This window comes from Seriola lalandi, unplaced genomic scaffold (genome assembly GCF_002814215.2).
Source record: "Seriola lalandi dorsalis isolate HSWRI2012SDOR001 ecotype SW California unplaced genomic scaffold, Sedor1 jcf7180002054861, whole genome shotgun sequence".
NCBI classification, from domain to species: domain Eukaryota; kingdom Metazoa; phylum Chordata; class Actinopteri; order Carangiformes; family Carangidae; genus Seriola; species Seriola lalandi.
In genome coordinates this window covers 674,332-694,408 of record NW_019525414.1, presented here as the reverse complement: position 1 = coordinate 694,408, position 20,077 = coordinate 674,332, and the positions used below count along the sequence as shown (strand labels likewise).

The 20,077-nt window shown below is 40.3% G+C and overlaps 2 protein-coding genes and 1 long non-coding RNA gene across 3 annotated transcripts in view; all 3 read left to right on the top strand.

The window, feature by feature from the left end:
- LOC111670759 (SH3 and cysteine-rich domain-containing protein 3-like) overlaps positions 1-2,942 on the top strand; it is an 8,050-nt gene extending 5,108 nt beyond the window's left edge. Inside the window, exons 7-13 of the mRNA XM_023427628.2 lie at positions 500-597; positions 837-906; positions 1,203-1,252; positions 1,388-1,473; positions 1,661-1,712; positions 1,818-1,955; positions 2,222-2,942. Of these exons, the coding sequence (XP_023283396.1) occupies positions 500-597; positions 837-906; positions 1,203-1,252; positions 1,388-1,473; positions 1,661-1,712; positions 1,818-1,955; positions 2,222-2,329 (602 nt within the window). The 3' untranslated portion in view covers positions 2,330-2,942. The remainder of the gene's footprint in view (positions 1-499; positions 598-836; positions 907-1,202; positions 1,253-1,387; positions 1,474-1,660; positions 1,713-1,817; positions 1,956-2,221) is intronic.
- LOC147817887 (uncharacterized) overlaps positions 1-20,077 on the top strand; it is a 165,011-nt gene that overhangs the window by 82,816 nt on the left and 62,118 nt on the right. The window lies entirely within an intron of this gene.
- On the top strand, positions 13,505-16,757 carry LOC111670713 (kelch-like protein 10). The gene is made up of 5 exons (XM_023427557.2): positions 13,505-13,662; positions 14,397-14,883; positions 15,255-15,872; positions 16,069-16,218; positions 16,407-16,757. The coding sequence occupies exons 1-5, from the start codon at positions 13,532-13,534 to the stop codon at positions 16,755-16,757; spliced, it is 1,737 nt and encodes a 578-aa protein (XP_023283325.2). The 5' UTR covers positions 13,505-13,531.

Below are 20,077 nucleotides of genomic sequence, written 5' to 3'. Positions count from 1 at the left end.
GGTCCAGCATGAGGGGTGAAAGTGGAGGGGCGCACACCTGGGAAGCCAGGAGTTGCTGTTGAGCCCTCTGGAGATGTCGTGGGCCTATCAACGAACACCAATGAAGGAGGGTGTCCACCTAATGACTCAGATGAAGTGATTACCCCTCCCCCACTCAAGATACAAGATGCCGATTATTCTTAGGGACTGTAACAACAAGTCCTATGAGCTCAACTTTCAATGATGATCAATGTTGATGTCTGGTCAAAAAGTTGTTGGACTCATGACCTTCTAAAATCAAGGCGACGGCCCTCATACATCATATTTTGCTCTTCAATAGAATATTTGTGTAAGAATATTGTTTAATTATCTGTACCAATAATTATCTGACTAACTACTCTGTCCATGACCAGACAACCCGAACCGGAATGACCCCGTCTTTGATACCCTGCGGGTCGGTGTCATCATGGCAAACAAAGAGCGCAAAAAGAATGAAAATGACTACTCTGTCCATGACCAGACAACCCGAACCGGAATGACCCCGTCTTTGATACCCTGCGGGTCGGTGTCATCATGGCAAACAAAGAGCGCAAAAAGAATGAAAATGACAAGAAAAATGTGAGTGTACAATACACATCATAATCAAACCATAACAACTGACATTCTCAGAAATAAAACTTCACACGTTCATTCACTGACACCAGTGGAAAAAAATGAATCAAGTATAAATTCACACACAAGATATTCAAGCAAACACAACATTTTGAGGGGATTTGATGTCATGTATTGATTAATATATGAAATATGATATTTGTGTCCAGTGCATATTTTAACATATTATTTATTTTGTTGTCTAGATGATGATGATGATGGAGGAAGAGGAAGAGGAGAACCAGCAACCTAAAGAGAATGAGGAGGGAGGAGAAGGTACAAAGAAACAAATAAATTAGATGGTTAGATGATTTCTGTGGTGAATATTAGTTATGTTAAAAATTTACATTTTGCCCTTAATCCTCTATTGAACATGGAATTTAGTAAAAACATACACTCCGGAAGATGTTCTGTGTAATGAAAATACAGAACAAAACTAGGATGCTACAAATCCCAAATGTAATGATAGCATGAAATGAGCCATTCTCAGTTTCTAAATAGCTGGATTTAAAACCTTTACCGTAAAAAAGCAAGGCCTTTGCTGGTGACTCTGATGTCTGATGTTCATACAGGAAAGCCTGATGATAAGAAGGAGAAAGGAGGAGACAAAGCAGATGACAAGGTGAGAAATCACTGAAGCATCTATGCAGAGTAACTAATGCCCTGTTTTACCAGCTGCACTACTCTACCTCCACCTGTTTTTATTATAAATCAGTATCAGTTGTTATATGCAGTAGCATCTGTGCTGTTTCATCAGCAGAGTAAAGGTACATTCTCCCAGTCCCACTATTACCTGGCTCTCTATCGCTTCAAGGCCATTGAGAAGGACGACCTCGACTTCCAGTAAGTTTGAAAGACAAAAATGCTTAACATGCAGTAATTGCAATTACATTCATTCAGTAGAAATCATTTATTCTTTTATTTATTCAAGTAAATCTACCTTCATTTTCAATAAGTGAAATGTTGAATTTAATTATTAAAGAAAAAGGAAACGCTGAAAGACTCTGATTGTATATGTGTTAATGTATAGCCCTGGTGACCGGATCACAGTCCTGGATGACTCCAATGAAGAGTGGTGGAGGGTGAGTTTAACTTCAATCTGAATCTGAACTGTGCTGATTCTGTACTGTCCCTCTGTGTTCTTATTTTCCTTGTTTTGTGCTGAAGTCTGTTCACTCTATTCTCAGGGAAAGATGGGGGATAAGACAGGCTACTTCCCCACCAACTACCTCATTAAAGTGCGTGCATCAGAAAGAGTTTTCAAGGTGACACGCTCCTTTGTAGGGAACAGAGAGATGGGACAAATCACACTGAAGAAAGATCAGGTAACTGCACTAATGTGTGTAAGTGTACGTATAACTGAACAACAGCAATAACATGCAACACTGTAATACGTTTTTCATGTGGTCGTGCTATTGTTGCTCACTTATAGGCTGAAAAGATCTATCTAACAATAAGGTTTTTCCTTTCCTTAGAGATCTATGAGAATAAAGAAAGCAACATCATTACATCAACCTCCTGTCCAAGTATAATGTTAATCTTATCAATAATAAGTTAATACTGATGACACTGTGGTCACTCTGTGTTTTAGATTGTGGTGAAGAAAGGAGATGAGAAAGGCGGCTACTTGAAGGTCAGCACTGGACGCAAGCTGGGCTACTTCCCTGCTGATCTGCTGCAGGAGATCACTGTGACATAAAAAACCAGGACATGCAATGAAGGAGCATCCAACACTCTTTAAATCTCATTACAAACTAGTGCCATCAATGTTGAGATCCTCCTAATGTTTCAGCCATTTTCTATATTTGTAAAAGAAATTGCTCTTGTTGTTTCTGTCACTGCAGAAATATACTTGGTTTGATCTAATTGTGCCTTCGAGATGAATGATTTGACAGTTTGAAAAACGAATAGACGGTCAGATGTTTTAAGTTATAATCTGCTGACTATACAGTAGCTAGCATTGAAAACCTGGAGAGCCTTGCAGAAGTACATAAAGCAATTCATTAATTAATATGAGGGTAAACAACTAATAAAGGCTTAACATAAGATTAAAGAAATGTAGCCATGTATTTCTAAATCAATTTGAAAAAACTGTTTTTAAAGGTATCATAGATAAATGGTGGCAGGGGTGGCAAATGGAAAATTAATAGTGAATCAAACTGTAAACACAAAGACTCCATGTTTTGTTTTTAGGGTTGTTCAACTAGCTCTTTAGTCCCATTTAACGTTACTATTAATTTACATTTTACTGCTTGTTCCAAAGCCATTTCAGCATGTACATAACTTTGTATTAAAAGAAATTGCAGAGACAATTTTCAAGATTGGGTTTGCATGTAATTTCATATGTGATCCTGACAAAGTGCAGAAAATCTGTCTAAATGTGTAAAAAAGCAAAAGTGCTTAAATGGTTTAATATGTTTGCACTTATTACTGCTGATAGTTAGTTGAATGCCTGAAGTATACATGTTTTAAATATTAAACCTGAAGTGCACGGCTAAATTATTTAATTGTTTCCAAAAGGCAACATAGTACTTAAAACCAAAATAGACGATAGAAGGAGATGCATCGAGTTTCATTAAGTTCACAAATATTTCCTTGTCAGAATTTGTTGCATTTAGAAATAATTTTTTTCAGATCTTGTCTTTTGACTTTCTTTAACTGTGATCTGCAAATTGGCTTAATGACCTGGTGATGTTAACCATAGCCAAAGCTTATGATAGGGTCTAATGGCCTTGCATTAAGCAGTCATGCAGTATGTTTTGCATTGATATACTTTTTTCCGCCATTATTTCATTGACACATTTCCCCCAAATCAATGACAGTTTTATGGGAATAAAAACAAACAAATAAACAAAACTGTGGCAGCTGTGGCACATTCATAGGGAGAAGTCTGTAGTCTGGAGCAGCAGCATTTTAAGCAGATCTTAAATCTGGGGTCCAAGAGAGGGGCTTTAATGTAGTGTAGATGTTGGTGGGTGTTTCAAAGAGGTGTTGAAACTGTTCCTCCAGGGGGCTCTGCAGTGAAGTGACTAACCTGTTAGTCTCCAACAGATCACTCACATCCTTATTTCTACACAGAATCACAGAGGAAACGGATGTCTCATCTTGGCACACTGTGCGTGTTGCTTCCTCAAATGGCTCTAACATTCTACAAATGAATATGGCAAAAGATCCATGCAAATCATTGCACCCACATTTCCAGTGATTGTCTGGGTCATTTGGCAGTTCAGTGAATCTGGGGCTCCTGATTGGAGATTCAGGCAAACAGGTGGAGCCACGGCTGGTAAGGGGTGAGGGGCCTGGTTTGTTTGTGATCTCCTGCTACACTGAGTGCTACAGATGCCTGCCACATTGTGATCTTTGTAATACATATGGTTGTGGTCGCTGGCGGTTAGATGCCCTAAATCCTTTCCTCTGCTCACAACTCCCTTACATATGTTGCACACCACCTTGGTCACGTCATCATCACAGGTTTCCAGATGGCACTCTTATTCCTCCTTTGCTTTTTCATTGGTGGTCTGTCCCCCACGTGTTGTTGTTGATAACCACCAGCAGCAGTGTCAGTCTGTGAAATCTTCAGTCTTTAAAACATCATGAGTCTCTATGACTGCTTTCAACTGATGACTTTATTGGCAGAATCAGCTCTGACTATAGGAACAATGATCAGCAGATTACAGGATGATGAGATTTTACAAGTGGACCTTTAGCTGCAGATATAGTCCCTCTTCCTCTCCTCTCCTTCCCTTAGCAGCAGCAGCAGCAGCAGCAGCAGCAGTAGTAGTGTGTGGTCTATGCGTTCTACAAAGTCGGTGCAGAGGAGCTCCTCATCTCTCTGGTAAATGTCAGTGATGTTCACAATAAATCCGTGCACAACAGAAACAAACCTTCTTCCAGCCTGTCCGTGCCAGAGACAGAGTGGTCTCATGTTTTAATGGAGTTTGACATTTTCTCTGTCTTTCCTCTGTTTTGCTGCTGTTTGCGCTTCTTCTCTATCTTCTTCTTCTTTTGATTTGATTGGTGGTTGGCAACCAGCTTTCAGGTGCATTACCGCCACCTGCCGTACTGGAGTGTGGAGCATTAGAATGGAAGGAAAATAATAATTAAAAAAAGAAAAGGAAAAAGGACTACATTCTATTTATCAACCCTGTGTTTTGAGATACATGATTAGATGAATAAACATTATCCCTGATGTTTCTCTGAGTAGGTTCCTAACACTGAATAATGCTGCTCTTAGAGCCTTTCTTTCTTCCTCATATCCCCTACATTGTAACAGCACATGCTTAACTGATGTTGTATCTCCACAATGTGCACATCTACCAGTTGGATGTTTACATATTTTGTGTAGTGTCTGATGTATTCCAGTATGTCCTATCCTGAGACGAGTAACGACTGCCTCTTCCTTTCACTTCCTGCACACCCTCCTTCCCAAACCCACATGATTCTGGATGCTATAAAGATGTCTTCCTGTGTCATTCATGTCCCAATATTCTTGTAATATCTTTTGCATTTGACTCTTTATGATTGTTTTACCTTCTGCTTTACTTAACTGGATTTTAATGTTTACTGTTTGCAAATAAAGTGATTGTTTTGCCAGTATGTTAGCATCCCCGTTCCCTTCTACTCCTACATGGGCAGGAACCCAAACAAAACAGACACTCAAGCCCTTATACTGCGTATAATAATATCTTGTCTACATGATTTCACAGATTTAATGCTTGTGAGTGCTGCCAAACTATCAGATGCAATTAATGTATTTGTTTTGTTGTTCTCCTCTAACCATTTGAATGCTATCAGATTAGCATCAAGTTCAACTGCATATACTGATAAACGATCTGTGGGTCTTTCCTTTATTGCAACCCTGAACTGTGGGATGAAAGTTGCAACTCCTGTGTGTCCAGTCTCAGGATCTTTTGACCCATCTGTGAATACCAATAATTTATCCCCATAGTGCTGTTCAATGTAATTTTGTGCTATACTCCCAGCATATGCCTGTTTGGATTTCCTCTTTAATTGCTGGTGCAAGTTTAAATGACTAATGATATATGAAATAACCACATAGGAATGGCTGAAGAAGGGACTGTTGGACTGCACTGTATGTTAGTTAAACCTACATCTTCGACTTTACTATTTCCTACCCACCCAAAACTTGAATGGGTTTCATTGTGCTCCCAACAGTCCTGCAAGATGGCCTTTAGGGTGTGAGCTTCTATGACCCAGCAAATGAATCCAGTATGCCAGCATTAGCTTCACTCTTCAAATTCAGTTACTCAGTCAAGCAGTTATTCCCCCATTTCCACTTGTATGGCAGCTACTGATGTTTTAAATGCTCCACTACATTTTTCTTAGCCCTTGAGCTTGTTCCACATCCAGCTTATTAAGATGACTCTCTGCTGCAGACATATAAGCTACACACCCATAATCTAATGTCACTCTCATAAGGGACTGGTATATATTGAACAATGATGCTGTGGTTGCTCCCTGGTCTCGTCCTGACAGGCACCATAAGATATTGTTGACTCTTTTACGTTTGTCTTTTACTTTTTGGATGTGCTGCCTCCAGGTCAACTTTTAATCAAATAATACTCCAAGAAACCTAATTACACTGACCTGCTCAAGTGTTTAGTCATAAAGTTTCAAAGATATTGTCTTATGTTTGGAAAAACATATCACTTGCGTTTTTGCAACAGATAGTTTAAATACCTGCGTATTTGCCAGTGGCTTCACCATCTCAATGGCAGTCTGCATTTTCTTTTGTGTAAATCTTAAATTCCGTCCTCTTATGCCCTGTCATCCACATACAGCAATTTGCCTATCCCTTTCTCAACTTTCTCAAAATCATCATAGCTCATGATATTAAACAGCGCTGGACTGCAAACACTGTCCTGCAGGGTTCTGTTCTCTACTTGAGAATTCTTTACCTACTCTTACCTCTATTGTCCTACCAAATAGGAAGTCAATCACCCAGTTATATGACTTCCCTCCCACACTTTCCTCCCTCCCACACCTAACTTACTTAATTTAATGAGAAGTCCTTCTTTCCACATGCTTTTTCTACGTCGAAAAAGACAGCTACCACCGTTTGTTCCCATTTCCCTATTTTATACTTTCTAGAAAATAGGTTAACCTCTCGTAATCATTCCTTCCATTGTTTTCCCTAATTGCCATATAAGAGCTATTGGTCTATAGTTTGAGGGGTCTGAGGGGTCTTTACCAGGTTTCAAAATTGACACAATGACTGACTGTTTCCATACTACTGGAATTTTTCCTGTGTGCCAAAGTAAATTAAGCAGCTTTAATATAGCAAGCAGTGCTTCCACTATCGTCCAGATGAGCTAACATACTGTAGCAGATGCCGTCTTTCCCTGGAGAAGACATTCTTGTATTTAACACGGCCCTCTTTAACACAAACAATCAGAAAGGTTTATCTAAATCTTCGCTTGTTGATTTTTTTCTTACATTAACACCTGGGTTCAGTTCAAGAGTATTATGGGTCCAACTTACCTCGCAAATCCTTACTGATGACATTTCCTGAGCTGTGAATTTTAACTAAAGTTTCTGCCAGAAGTTCTGCCTTTTCTATATTGTTGACAGCTGTTTTGTTGTCACTTATCAACACCGGTTACTTTTTTTTTCCTAATTCCACTCATTTTCTAATCCTTCCCCATATATCAGCCTGTGTCTCTCTCCCTATTTTATTACAATATTGTCTCCAATATGCCCGTTTAGTTGTTCTTATAGTCTTCCAAACTACTGCCTGTGACATTTTACACCCAATTAATGTTTCTAATGATTAGTGTTTATTTAACTAAATGCTAAATGCTAAGTCTAAATGCCCTGTTCCTTCTTCTTACAACTTTTTCACCATGGTACACTCTTTTTACCTCTCTTCCCTCCACCCTTTGATATAATTCCCTCTGCTGACTGTTTAATGATTCCAACCAACTTTTTATTGAATCCATCAACATGTGAAATATCTTCTCTAAGTAAGTGCTCACACCTACTTTTATTTATTGCTTGAAAGATGTCCCAATTTGCTTTCTCCATTTTCCATCTCAGTATCATCAGTTCTTCTTCTTGCTATACTTCAATTCCCACTTTAATTCTTGTATAATAATCTGCAATAATTGTATAATGATCACTGCCCCACTGGTGACTTACTAAACACCTCCCAAGTTGTTATACCCAACATTTCATTTGAAATCAATGCATGATCTACTACACTTTCTGTGTTTTGTACCCTTCACATCATTCATGACAGGAAGGGTACTAGTGCCCTTCCCATCATTCATACATACTAAACCCTTATCTTCTATAAATTCCTCTATTACTAAACCATTTGCATCTATTGTTTTACGCCCTCACAATGTGCTATGTGCATTTAAATCCCCACACCATACCATTTTACCATATATTTTGCCCACCCATAGTATTCAATGTATCCAAACAGTCTATTACATAGATTATAATGATTAATTATTGTTATTTCCTCTTTCCCTGTCCAGATCTGGATCACTATTGATTCATGTTCTTTCTCTATATTGACAGTATTAAATCTTGTCTCATCCTGCACAAATGTTGCCACCCCACCACCTTTCCCATTCTTCCCATCATTTCTAATTGCTGTGTAGCCATGTATTACAAAATCCCACTGTGATTTCAGCCATATTTCTTGTATATACCCATATATATATATATATATATATATATATATATATGGGTTTGTCTTGTAGATTTGAGACAAATTTTTTAAATTCCTTACCATTAACGATGACGCTTCTGGCATTCCACTGCAGAATAATTAGGACCATGATGAGCATCCATCCCATGATTGTGACTATGAGCTTAACATTTCAACTGTTTCCCACCCTAGACCTTTGATCCCAAGATATATTTCTACTGATTTAACAGTTATTTTGATCTTCTCCGGCCTCCTGTCCGTTTGTGCAGATCAGTTAATTACATCGACCATGAACAACACAAACTCGTTTTTTCCTACAATCAGTGTATCTTCTTTAACATCATTACATCCCTCACACAGTCTTGTTTTGTTGCTTACTGCACTGCTTATCTCAGTGTTAGATTTGCCTGGCGTCACTACCACCTTCTCAGCTGCTTCAGCGTGTGTGATCCCTTGGGAACCTTTGAGTCGTTGCACCTCTGCTGCTCTTACTAGCCTCACAGCCTCAGTGCGCTGAGATATACTCTCCTCCACAGTTGCAGCATTTAAGCTTCGCTCCTTTTTCGCACTTTCCATTCTCATGTTCACCGGCACATCTTCCACATCTTTGTTTGTCTTTACACACTGCTGCTACGTGCCCATATGTCTGGCATTTAAAGCACCTCAATGGCGGAGGGACATAGGATTTAACCACATATCTATGTAAACTTTGGACGGAAATCTTTCCTCCTCAAATTTCACCATTACCGACAGACTCTCACATTTTTCTCCATTACGAGTGGTTTTTAGGTGTTTTGCCTCTACCACCATCACTCTTATCACATTTTCTTTAATCTGTTCCATTGAATCGGGTTTCATTCACCAAACAATGCCCCTTCTTGAGCCAGTTTAATGATTACTTTATATTCTTCATTATGATCTCTTGTTGCAACGATGTTATGCTCGTTATTGGTTTCTTCCAAGTGAGAACTTACACTACTCACAATAAGTTAGGGATATTGTGAGAGACTCAGTGGATTTCATACATACGGTGTTTGTTTCACTTCAGAGATTTTTGGGATGGGGAGGCAATTGTATTGGGGTGATAGACACACCTCATTTTGTGTTTTCCACGTAATGGTCTCACTGTGTACAATGTGCCTTACATATTGGGGCCACGAGTGACAGACCGCAACGATGACCAGTACCTAAGGACCTATGCACTCAGACGTCGTTATGCAACTGCCACACAGCTGCAGGCCCGTTTACGAGATGTGAGGGGTACTAGGGTTTCCAGACAAACCATTCGCAACCGACTCCACCGCTTTGGCCTGAATGACAGACGACCGTTGCAGGTGACTCCACTGACACCAAGACACCGCCGTGAACGTTTGCAGTGGGCACTAGACCATGTGACCTGGACAATGCAGCAGTGGTCTATCGTCCTGTTCACTGATGAGTTGGGTCGCCTTGCACAGAAATGATGGTCGTCAGCGTTGCTGGAGAAGGCGAGGTGACCGATACGCCGAGGTCAACATGGTCCCCAGGGTTCGCTTTGGTGGAGGAGGTGCAACAGTCTGGGCAGGCATCACCAGTCAGCGCAAAACAGATTTGGTGGCTCAGTCACTGCATGTTCTTACCTCAGAGACATCATCATCCTCCAATTCCGCCAGCACACCCCCAACTTTCTGTTCATGGATGATAATGCTCCACCACATCGTGCCAGAATTGTCACAGCTCGACTTCAGGAAGTCGGAGTGCCTCATATGGTATGGCCAGCAATGTCCCCTGACCTGAACCCCATAGAGCACGTCTGGGACCAGCTGAAGCAGAGACTGGATGATCGTACCCCACCCCCACGTGACCTGGCAGAACTGCATGTAGCACTTGTGGAAGAGTGGAACGCATTGCCTCAGAACAACATCATGAGGCTAGTGAGGAGCATGAGACCTAACCCTAACCCTAACTTATTGTGAGTAGTGTACATTCTGCTGCCTCTGTGTTTTACGCTTTCGTCTGCCGTTAATCTTCTGCTCAGTATGCTACTCCAATTTTCATCTTTCCCGCTTCCTACTTCCATTCCTCCTCGTAAACTGCACTTTTTTTGACAAGCACCCAGCATCTGTTTTGGACTTGTGAACACACCCGTAATCTGTGGCAAGGCGTCTTTTGCTTCATTTTGGACTTTATCTATGATGCTTTTTTACTTTGTTTGAAGGATGTATTGTTTGGGTTCACAAATTTTTACAAAAGATCTAGAAAACTATTTTTTCCTGTGCAATCTCATCATATTATTGCCAAGTTTTATATCCATAAATGTAAGGTGTTAAAAACTAAACCTTCTTTTTGTACTAGGAAGCAGAGTCCTATATCAGAACCTTATCTACCTCATGTAACTATAAAGCTGTGAAAACCTTCAATATGTGCTCCAAATTTAAAATATTAATATAAATTTTAGTATTGTTCTTTAAAAATATCCTTCTTACTATACCTCTTTCAGTTTGTATTTGATTGTGTCAAACTCTGATTATAACCCCTGGCGCTGTGCATTTGTTAATTATGTTGGGCTACTTCTTTTGTGCCTTCCTTTGAATATGTACTGTCATTAATAATAAATAAATAAATAAATAAATAAATAAATAAATAAATAAATAAATAAATAAATAAAAAAATTCCATTCCTCCTGATCCGTCACTTCCCTCTGCAATCTCCTGTCCATTCACAGCCACGTTGTGCCACCACCGATTCACGTCACTGCTTCTTCATCTTCTTCTCCTCCTTCTTCGCCTCATTCTTCTTCTTCTTCTTCAGATTAATTCGCCGCTCGGACGTTTCTGCTTCGCACAGGCGACTTGGCGAACTGTTGCTATCTTACTCGTGTCCCATCCAGCGGTCATACAGCAATGCATGTCAGAAATGTTGTTAAAGCCACATGTTTTCATGCTGACACTCAACATACAGAAGTCTTCAATGTCTCTGCCACCTGCCCGGAAACAAAGAAGTCTATATAGTGTTTTTGATAGTTTTATTATACCGCGATGGAGATGTGAGCATTCACATATTAAACTTGATCATTTCTTATTATCTTATTATTATTGTTGCAGGTTATTTCGAAATGATTGTGTATTCATAACTGAAGTGTTTTCCATCAGTGTTTATTTTGAAGTGTGCGCCCTCTCGTGGTCAGAGACGCGTAATACAGCGGAGTCGGTGCCAGTCTGCTCAAAGTGTTTACTCTGCTTAGTGTGTGTAAATGAGATGATTCTGTTGTTTTATTTTGAGATCTCAGAGAGAGACCGACAAGTTTCAAACTATAACTGGAAACAGAGAGGCAAGATATGAAATCAGTATGTAAGTAACTGCCTAATAAGGGTTTCTCAGGCATGGAGTGGAAACACTGCTCTATGATTCTTCTTCATCAATGAAAATAAAAGAATATGAAATTTGTAAAATCTAAATATTCTCCTTAAATTGATGTTAAAGTAAATTCACAGTAAAGACAAACATTTTTCCACATTGGATGACAGTTGCACATACAGTATACTTTTCTTGATTGTTACAACAACTGCTGTACATGATGCATATGAGTGACAAATTCAAAGATGTCAACTATTTATATTTACACAAAGGCTGAGCCTTCCTGGGGACTCTACATGTGACTTTCTCATCCTTCCCTTCACCTAATCACTACTCTGTATGATCATGAGTACAAATTGAATATAGCTTCAACAGTGTGACCAACACATTTTAGTAATTTTGGTGGATATGTGGTGCATGTGGTGAAAGTATATTACTCATCACGTCAGCTCCTGTCATCCCCTTCAGAAGCAGTGTGGGTGGGAGAAAGACCAGACTGCAGAAAGCTGGAGGGGAGGAGGGACAAAGCACAAGAATACAACCACATTCACAGTATATTCCCAAGGACAGAAAATCTTCTTTTTTCAAATCTAATTTATGTTGAAGACACAGTGAAATTGCTGTTATATATGTTTAACAACAACCTTAAAGTTATTTTAGACTGCAATAATCATCAGTGTAGTTTGGGTAAGGTACAGTAACATGTAGTATCATCACACAATCATCACACCTGACCTTAGTTATATCGCGATAACGAAATAATTAATTCGTTCTCACTAAAAAACGTTCTTTGTTATATCGAGATAACGAAATAATAAGTCGTTATAACGAGAGAACAGTGCCAAAAAAAGAAAAAACAATAAAAAAGGGGCATGGCCGTTCTCGGCTTCCGTAGAGTGTCACTGTGATGTTGTCATTAAGTTAAAAGTGTTAGATATTCATTAACTTTAAGGTCATCCTTTAAGCTTTAGTTCATTAAAGCCCCTATACTGTATGTCACGTTCTGACTTGCCTCCCACTCACTAACTAACCCTTGCCTGGAGGTTAAGGCACTGACCAGGAAGCATTTTTTGTCATTCCCCATCTCTGATGTATTTTCCTCAGGGTGTTAAATGTGTTTGTTTTGGCAACTGTATATGGTTTAACACATTTGTAAGATCTTGGATAGATATGATCGATGTTAAATATTTGACCCATCAAGGCCTGACCATATGAGGGGATAAATATTATGTATGATCAACAGAAGACTTTCTGACCATCAGAGACCCTTGTCAGATTTAAGTTTCTTGACGTGATGATTTAAGTGTGCCTTGAATAAGCCAACAAAATAAGGCCTTTGAAGAAAAAGTGGCTTGCCGTCCTAATAGCACAGTTTCACAGTTTCTTATTGGTGAAAGTCTGCATCTGCAGGACCTGACATGAAACAGGAAAAGATTAGGTAGATAGGACAGAAATCCACAAAGAGGGTATACCATTCTGTGAAATGGCTTCTGGCAAACTTATACAGCTGAAAGCCCAGCAGCAAACAGAAAGAAAACTGTAACTGTGGCATACAAGTTTGGGCAAAGCCTCTTAACTTCATTAAGTCTTTATGCCTTAATTTACCAAGAAAACTATATAAAACTGCACTTCTGCAGAAAATCAAATATGAATGAGCTAAAGGAATGTTTAGCTGACACATTACATGAGTTACAGCAGGGCAATGAGACACAGATGAAGTTGTTCTGCATCAGAATGCTGCTGTTTGTGACAAGATTCTGTGATGTCATAGTGATCCATTCTAAAATCCAATCATGACCTGTGTGAGTGCACACAGTTCTCTCACACAACACACACAACCTGCACCTAAAGATACAAAGGTTAAAGGTGTCACATTGAAGAGCAAAGATGAGTGAGAACAGCTCAGTGTATAATGAGCTCCGTCTGGAGCAACAGCTTTGTGACGCCGTGATCAGAGTGGACGACGTTGAATTTCACGTACACAAGCTCCTCCTGTGTAACTGCAGCACCTACTTCAGGTGAGCTGGTTATTACGTTTTAACAGGGGAAAGCTGCTCTATACTTTTCAAATGAGCAAACAATAGCAGCATGATTCATAGAGTTTGTAAACTAAAAAACAACCCAATATAAATGAATGATTCATGGAGAAACAAGTTGTATCAACCAAGTGAAGATATAAATCCACCAAAAAACAGATGAACATATGAAATATTAACACATTACACATTTCGTTTTAAAAAGAAACCAATGTTTTCTTAAAGTTTGTACTAAAGGTGCATGTTCACTGACTTCACACACTGAGCAAGTTTTTCATTTACACTGATTTACAAATAGTAATAGTATCAGTTTATCATTTCAGTTAAATTTGTGATTGTAAACATTAGTTTTCAAAAATACTTGCCAAAGTAGATCTTAACTCCGTCTCACTTGAAAACACAACATCTGGTAGCCTATAAGAATTTCACACACTAAAGTCTAACTAACTAACTAACTAACTAACTAACTAACTAACTTTGAAGGTCCAATTTGTGCATTTCTCAACAAACATCATCTATAAAATAAGTCAGTCTGTGCAGTGGCAGGACGGGGCTTGTTTTCTGTTCACCATTTCATTTTAACTTGGCCACAGCAGCTTTGAAAAGGGTAACAGAGGCTTTATATTGTTACTTTTATCTGTTAAGTGTGAATATGAAGGGAACACTTGGAACACTTTATTTTCACTCCCTTGTTTTGTCTCCTTCCTGGCCCACAGAGCTCTCTTTACCCACTGGTCGACCCCAGACAGTCAGGTCTTTGACATTCCCAATGTGTCACCTGACATGATGAGGCTCATCATTGAGTTTGCCTACACCGGCTTTGTTCATGTGACACAAGAGAATATACAAGAGCTTTTTATAGCGGCTGACAGGTTCAATGTAATGGGCATCCTGGAAGCCTGCAGTCACATCCTGGAGGAGCAGCTGGCCCCACAGAACTGCATCGGCATCTGGTGGTTCACAGACCTCTATTACTACCCCGAGCTGAGACGCAAGACCTTCCTCTACATTCTGAATCACTTTGAGGAGGTTGCTGCCACCTCAGAGGAGTTCCTGCTGCTCTCTGTGCAGGAACTTGCTAAAATGATTGAGAATGACCAACTCAGTGTGAAGAAGGAGAAAACAGTGTTTGAGGCCATCCTCCGCTGGATCACCTACGCACCTGAACAACGCAGAGAATACATCTCTCTGCTTTTGTCCAAGGTAAATGAGCATTGAACAACTGCTGAGCCGCCGCTATATTCCCCTGGGCATCGCTTTCATCTTGCTAATGCTGTTATCATGTATACAAAACCCCCTGAGTAAACTGTGTCAGTTGTATCAAGGCCAATAAATTTTAAGTCAAGGCCAGATGTAAAGAGGTCAAGACAAAATAAGAGCTAACAAAGTTAAGTAAGGGGAAGAGAAATGTAGCTCTATCTGCAAGAGAGCTAAACCTTTTCATCATCCATCTATACTACTATTTTGATGACTCTGTGAACAGAAGTTATTTAAGATAAGCAAAAATCAGCTGATAATACTAGCCATGCCGGAGTATTGGTCATGCTCTATGCTGTCTTCATGTCTCTGTGCAGGTCAGGCTGGCTTTGATGAGTCCAGAATACATGATGGAGAATGTGACTGACAACGAAGTGGTGAAGGCGAGTGGAGAGTGTCGACAAATTCTCCTTAAGACCATGGATGCCATGCTTGATATCAGAACAAAGAGGTGCTCCAGCTCTATTTCTTTTCATTCTTTGGCTCGTCCACGCCTGCCCCCGGCAGTCCTGTTGGCCATTGGAGGCTGGAGTGGTGGCAGTCCCACCAATGGCATCGAGGCGTACGATGTCCGTGGACAGTGCTGGGTCAGTGTAACTGATGATGAGGAGGCTCCTCGGGCCTACCATGGCACTGCTTTCCTCAATGGATCAGTGTACTGTGTGGGTGGCTTTAACGGTGTTGAACAGTTCAGCAGTATGCACAGGTTTGATCTGGACATGCACACCTGGCAGGAGGTAGCACCAATGCATTCCAGACGATGCTATGTCAGCGTCACTGTGATGGATGGGTACATATACGCCATGGGAGGTTATGATGGACACGATCGACTCGAAACTGCTGAGCGCTATCAACCTAGAACCAATCAGTGGACTTTAATTGCATCCATGCACGAGCAGAGGAGTGACGCCAGTTGCACAACCCTTCATGGCAAGGTGGGTTGAGCTGAAGAGCAGCTGAGAATAACTGAGATAGAACTATGTTGGGGCAGGGAGAGCACAGAAGTTGCACATTTCTTGTTTGACTCTACGAGCATTTGGGCTTGCATAAAGAAAAACATGAAGTTACATTGAAAAAAAACAAGTCTAGAAAACCATTTCACAAAATGACTACCTCTTAAATTCTCTCCAGGTGTACATTTGTGGTGGCTTCAATGGGAACGAGTGCCTGTCAACAGCTGAATGTTACAACCCAGAGACCAACCAGTGGACACTGATCGCCTCCATGGGCAACAGGCGCAGTGGAGTTGGCGTCATGGCCTATTCAGACCATGTCTTTGCAGTAAGCCCATCACCTAACACAGAAACACTGAGAAACACAGAGGCATGAAAAGATGTTGATAGCAGTTTTCAAATAGAGCTGAGGCTGCTCCTCTGATATGGAGGTTTGTCCCGGAAAGTTGTCAAATTTAGAAAAAAAAAAATATATATATATATATATATATATATATTTCACCTTTCCTTGTGTAGGTTGGTGGTTTCAATGGAACCAGCCGTCTGCATACTGCTGAGGCCTACAACCCCAACAACAACACCTGGCACAATGTGCCACACATGATGAATCCCCGTAGTCACTTTGGCATCGCAGTGATCGATGACTGCCTCTTTGTGGTGGGGGGTTTCAACGGCTTCACCACCACCCTTGACGTTGAATGCTATAATATGGAAACTGGTGAATGGTCTGATGTCTGTGACATGGAGATCTCCCGCAGTGCCCTGAGCTGCTGCGTGGTGTACGGACTCAACAACATGGACGAATATGCTGCCACTCGTTACTCCCTGCAACTCTCAGATGAGGAGGATAAAGTGATGAAGATCTGACTATGACTTGTATTGTTCTGTAAATAAATGTCTCTATACATTAAACCACAGCATTGCTATTTTAAGTTTGTGTACTAATTCCTTGGAGAAGAATCAAAACATCACAAAAACAGTACACTGTACAAAAAGACAAAGTCTGTGTTCGACTGCAGTTTTCCGGCTGTGACAAGGCCACCAGGAGCTGATTGGGCCACTCTAGATCATGTTTGTGATCCCACCTGTCCTGTTGCAGCACGTTTCAGAAGCATAATACCCAATCCTCCCAGATTGGGTATTAGGCAGCAAGTGAACATTTAGTCCTGAAAGTTGATGTGTTGGAAGCAGCATAATGGGCAGTGTAAGGATCTGAGCGACTTTGACAAGGGCCACATTGTGATGGCTAGATGATGACCAGAGCATCTCCAAAACTGTAGGTCTTGTTGAGTGTTCCTGGTCTGCAGTGGTTAGTACCTACCAGAAGTGGTCTAAGGAAGGACAACTGGGGAACCAGTGACAGGGTCATGGGTGCCCAAAGCTCATTGATGTGCATGGGGAGTGAAGGATAGTCTGTGTTGTCTGATCCCACAGTAGAGCTACTGTAGCAAAAATTGATGAAAAATGCTGGTTCTGATAGAAAGGTGTCACAACACAGTGCATTACAGCTACCTCTGTATGGGGCTGTGTAGCCGCAGCCCGTCAGAGACCCCAGTTCACCACTGAAAGCGCCTACAATGGGCACGTGAGCATCAGAACTAATGGAAGAAGTTGGCCTGGTCTGATGCATCACGTTTTCTTTTACATCGTGTTGATGGCTGGGTGCATTAGTGGGGAAGAGATGTCACCAGGATGCACTATGGGAAGGAGGCAAGCCAGTGGAGGCAGTGTGTTGCGTTGGGCATTGTTCTGCTGGGAAACCTTGGGTCCTGCCATTGATGTGGATGTTACTTTGACATGTACCACTTACCTAAACATTGCTGCAGACCAAGTAGACTCCTTCATGGAAACAGTATTCCCTAATGGCAGTGGTCTCTTTCAGCAGGAGAATGCTCCTGCCACACTAAAACAATGCTTCAGGAATGGTTGGTTTGAGGACCACGAGATCAAGGTGTTGACTTGGCTTCCAAATTCCCCAGATTTCAATCCAATCTAGCATCTTTGGGATGTGCTGGACAAACAAGTCTGATCGATGGAGGCCCCACCTTGAAACTTACAGTTCTGGCTATCGGTTGTGATCTGTTCCCCAAAACTAAGTAACAGGTAATAAATAACATTTCACAGGTGAGAGGCTGTTTTATAATATTTTACTGTTACGAACGTGCTGAATTTAATATATAGTACCAGTCAAAAGTTAGTTTTTAAGTAATCCTTCTATTGAAGAAGCTATTTGTATCGCTACATGCCAATGCTAGCATCATTAGCTGTTTACTTACCAGTCTAGTGGAAAAGTTAAGAGTTCAGCATCAAACTTTAATCTGCTACTCATTGTGTCCTGAGGTGGATAACAATGCTAATGTTGACTCTTGTTTTGTTTCTATTTCTATAAATTCTTTTCTTCTATGCTAACCAGCAAGCACCAGTCACTGTAGTGTCAGCACAGTGCCATAAAGAAACACCTCTTCTCAGAGGGAATATTAAAACCTCTTGTATTGTAAATGCAATGATGGTTGAAGCTCTTGGCAAGCGATCATCACCACCATCAGCTCCTAGCAGAGAAAACATACATAAATTCCCTTTAAGCCAACATAAAACTGTTCTATTTCTAAATTAAGATAACGCTACAGCTTATGACAAGTAAAAAAAAAAAAACATTTTTGTGGCCTAAAAGTAAGATGCTGAAAATTGAATTTGGGCTATGCATCTGAATGTGTTATTGTGTTAAGAAGTCTTAAATTACCTACCTTGAAGTGTACATCTGTTTCATTGCACTAACGTGACAAATTTATTGCCTGAATTGTAGAAACACCAAAAAAAAAGTATGCCCTGTTTGTCAAAGTGACACTTCTGGTTCCGCAAGTCAGGGGTTATGAGGATACACCAATCAGTCGTGGCTGCAGTGTTGTCTTTGAGTCCTCATGTATTTTCCTTCACATCTTCCCTTGACCACGCGGCGTTTTAGGACAGGAATTTTTTTTTCTTTTCGACCACAGCCTGATTCTACGGAGCCAGGGAAGGGACATGGAGAGAAAAAAAATTAAGGTTGAAAAAAAAGGTGTTCTTTTGTGAGATCCACGTGGGATCTCGCAAAAGTTTTTATCTGGGTTGGAGTTTTACTTCAGTTGACTGCGCCTGACATAATGGTCACCAACGATCCTCTCTCTGTGGTCACTGCGAGCTGCCGCTGACTTCAGGGACGGAGTATCAAACGACTGCAGTAAAGTCGGACAACTGTCTACTTCCTGTAGCATGGGTTCACCTGTGTCACAGCAGGAGCTTGTCCACACAACTCACTGCAGTAAACGGAAGAGCTGTTCAGTGTTTCTTAATTTAAAGATTATGAATGTTACCCTAAATATGTGACTATATGTGACAAACGTTACTGTTTTGCTGAATCTTTTCACACTGTTTACTCCCCCAAACACATGTTCTTAAACACAGACACAAGTTTACATTAGACTTTTGACACATGAAATTAAATCTCAGTAATGTTTTATGAAAACACGGAGGGTGATGGGGTAAGGTGTGTGGAAAGAAAGGTCACAGAGCAGCACTTATAGAAATATAATTTCACTGAACTCTCCTCTATTTTGAAAATGTGATAGACCATACACTGTATTCATCACATGAGAAAAAACAATCACAGTCAACTCCTCCACCATCGGTCATGTTTGAACCTGTCAGTGTCCAAACGATGGCGACGTTAGATAAAGATGAGGCAGAAGATTCTTCAACAGAGACCATGCTCTGATCTGAGGTCTGTGTTTGAAGCTTTAGAAGTAAAGAAAGATTCATTTAGTTTTAAATGTTTGCTGTGTTTAACAAGACTAAACTTCATCACAAAAATCATAGCCTGACTGCTTCCTTGTTTACAACTCTTCACTTCTTAAACTTTGTGTTTACACTATGTATAAATTTACACTTCAACAAAATCAATCATTCTATTATTGATTGCCATTTTGAAAAGGCATACTCAATATAGGCAGTGTAAGCAGTGTAGCTCAAGGTTATACAATTTTTTTATAGTTTATTTCCTTGATATGTGAAATATCTCAAAACCTCACATGCACAGGGAGTCATAAGTTTAGGTATAACTCTGTCCAACCTTCACAGGTATTTATCCATAGGAGCAAGAGATACATATTTTCTATAGGAAAACAAAAATAGTTTTCAACTTTTTTCTGTGG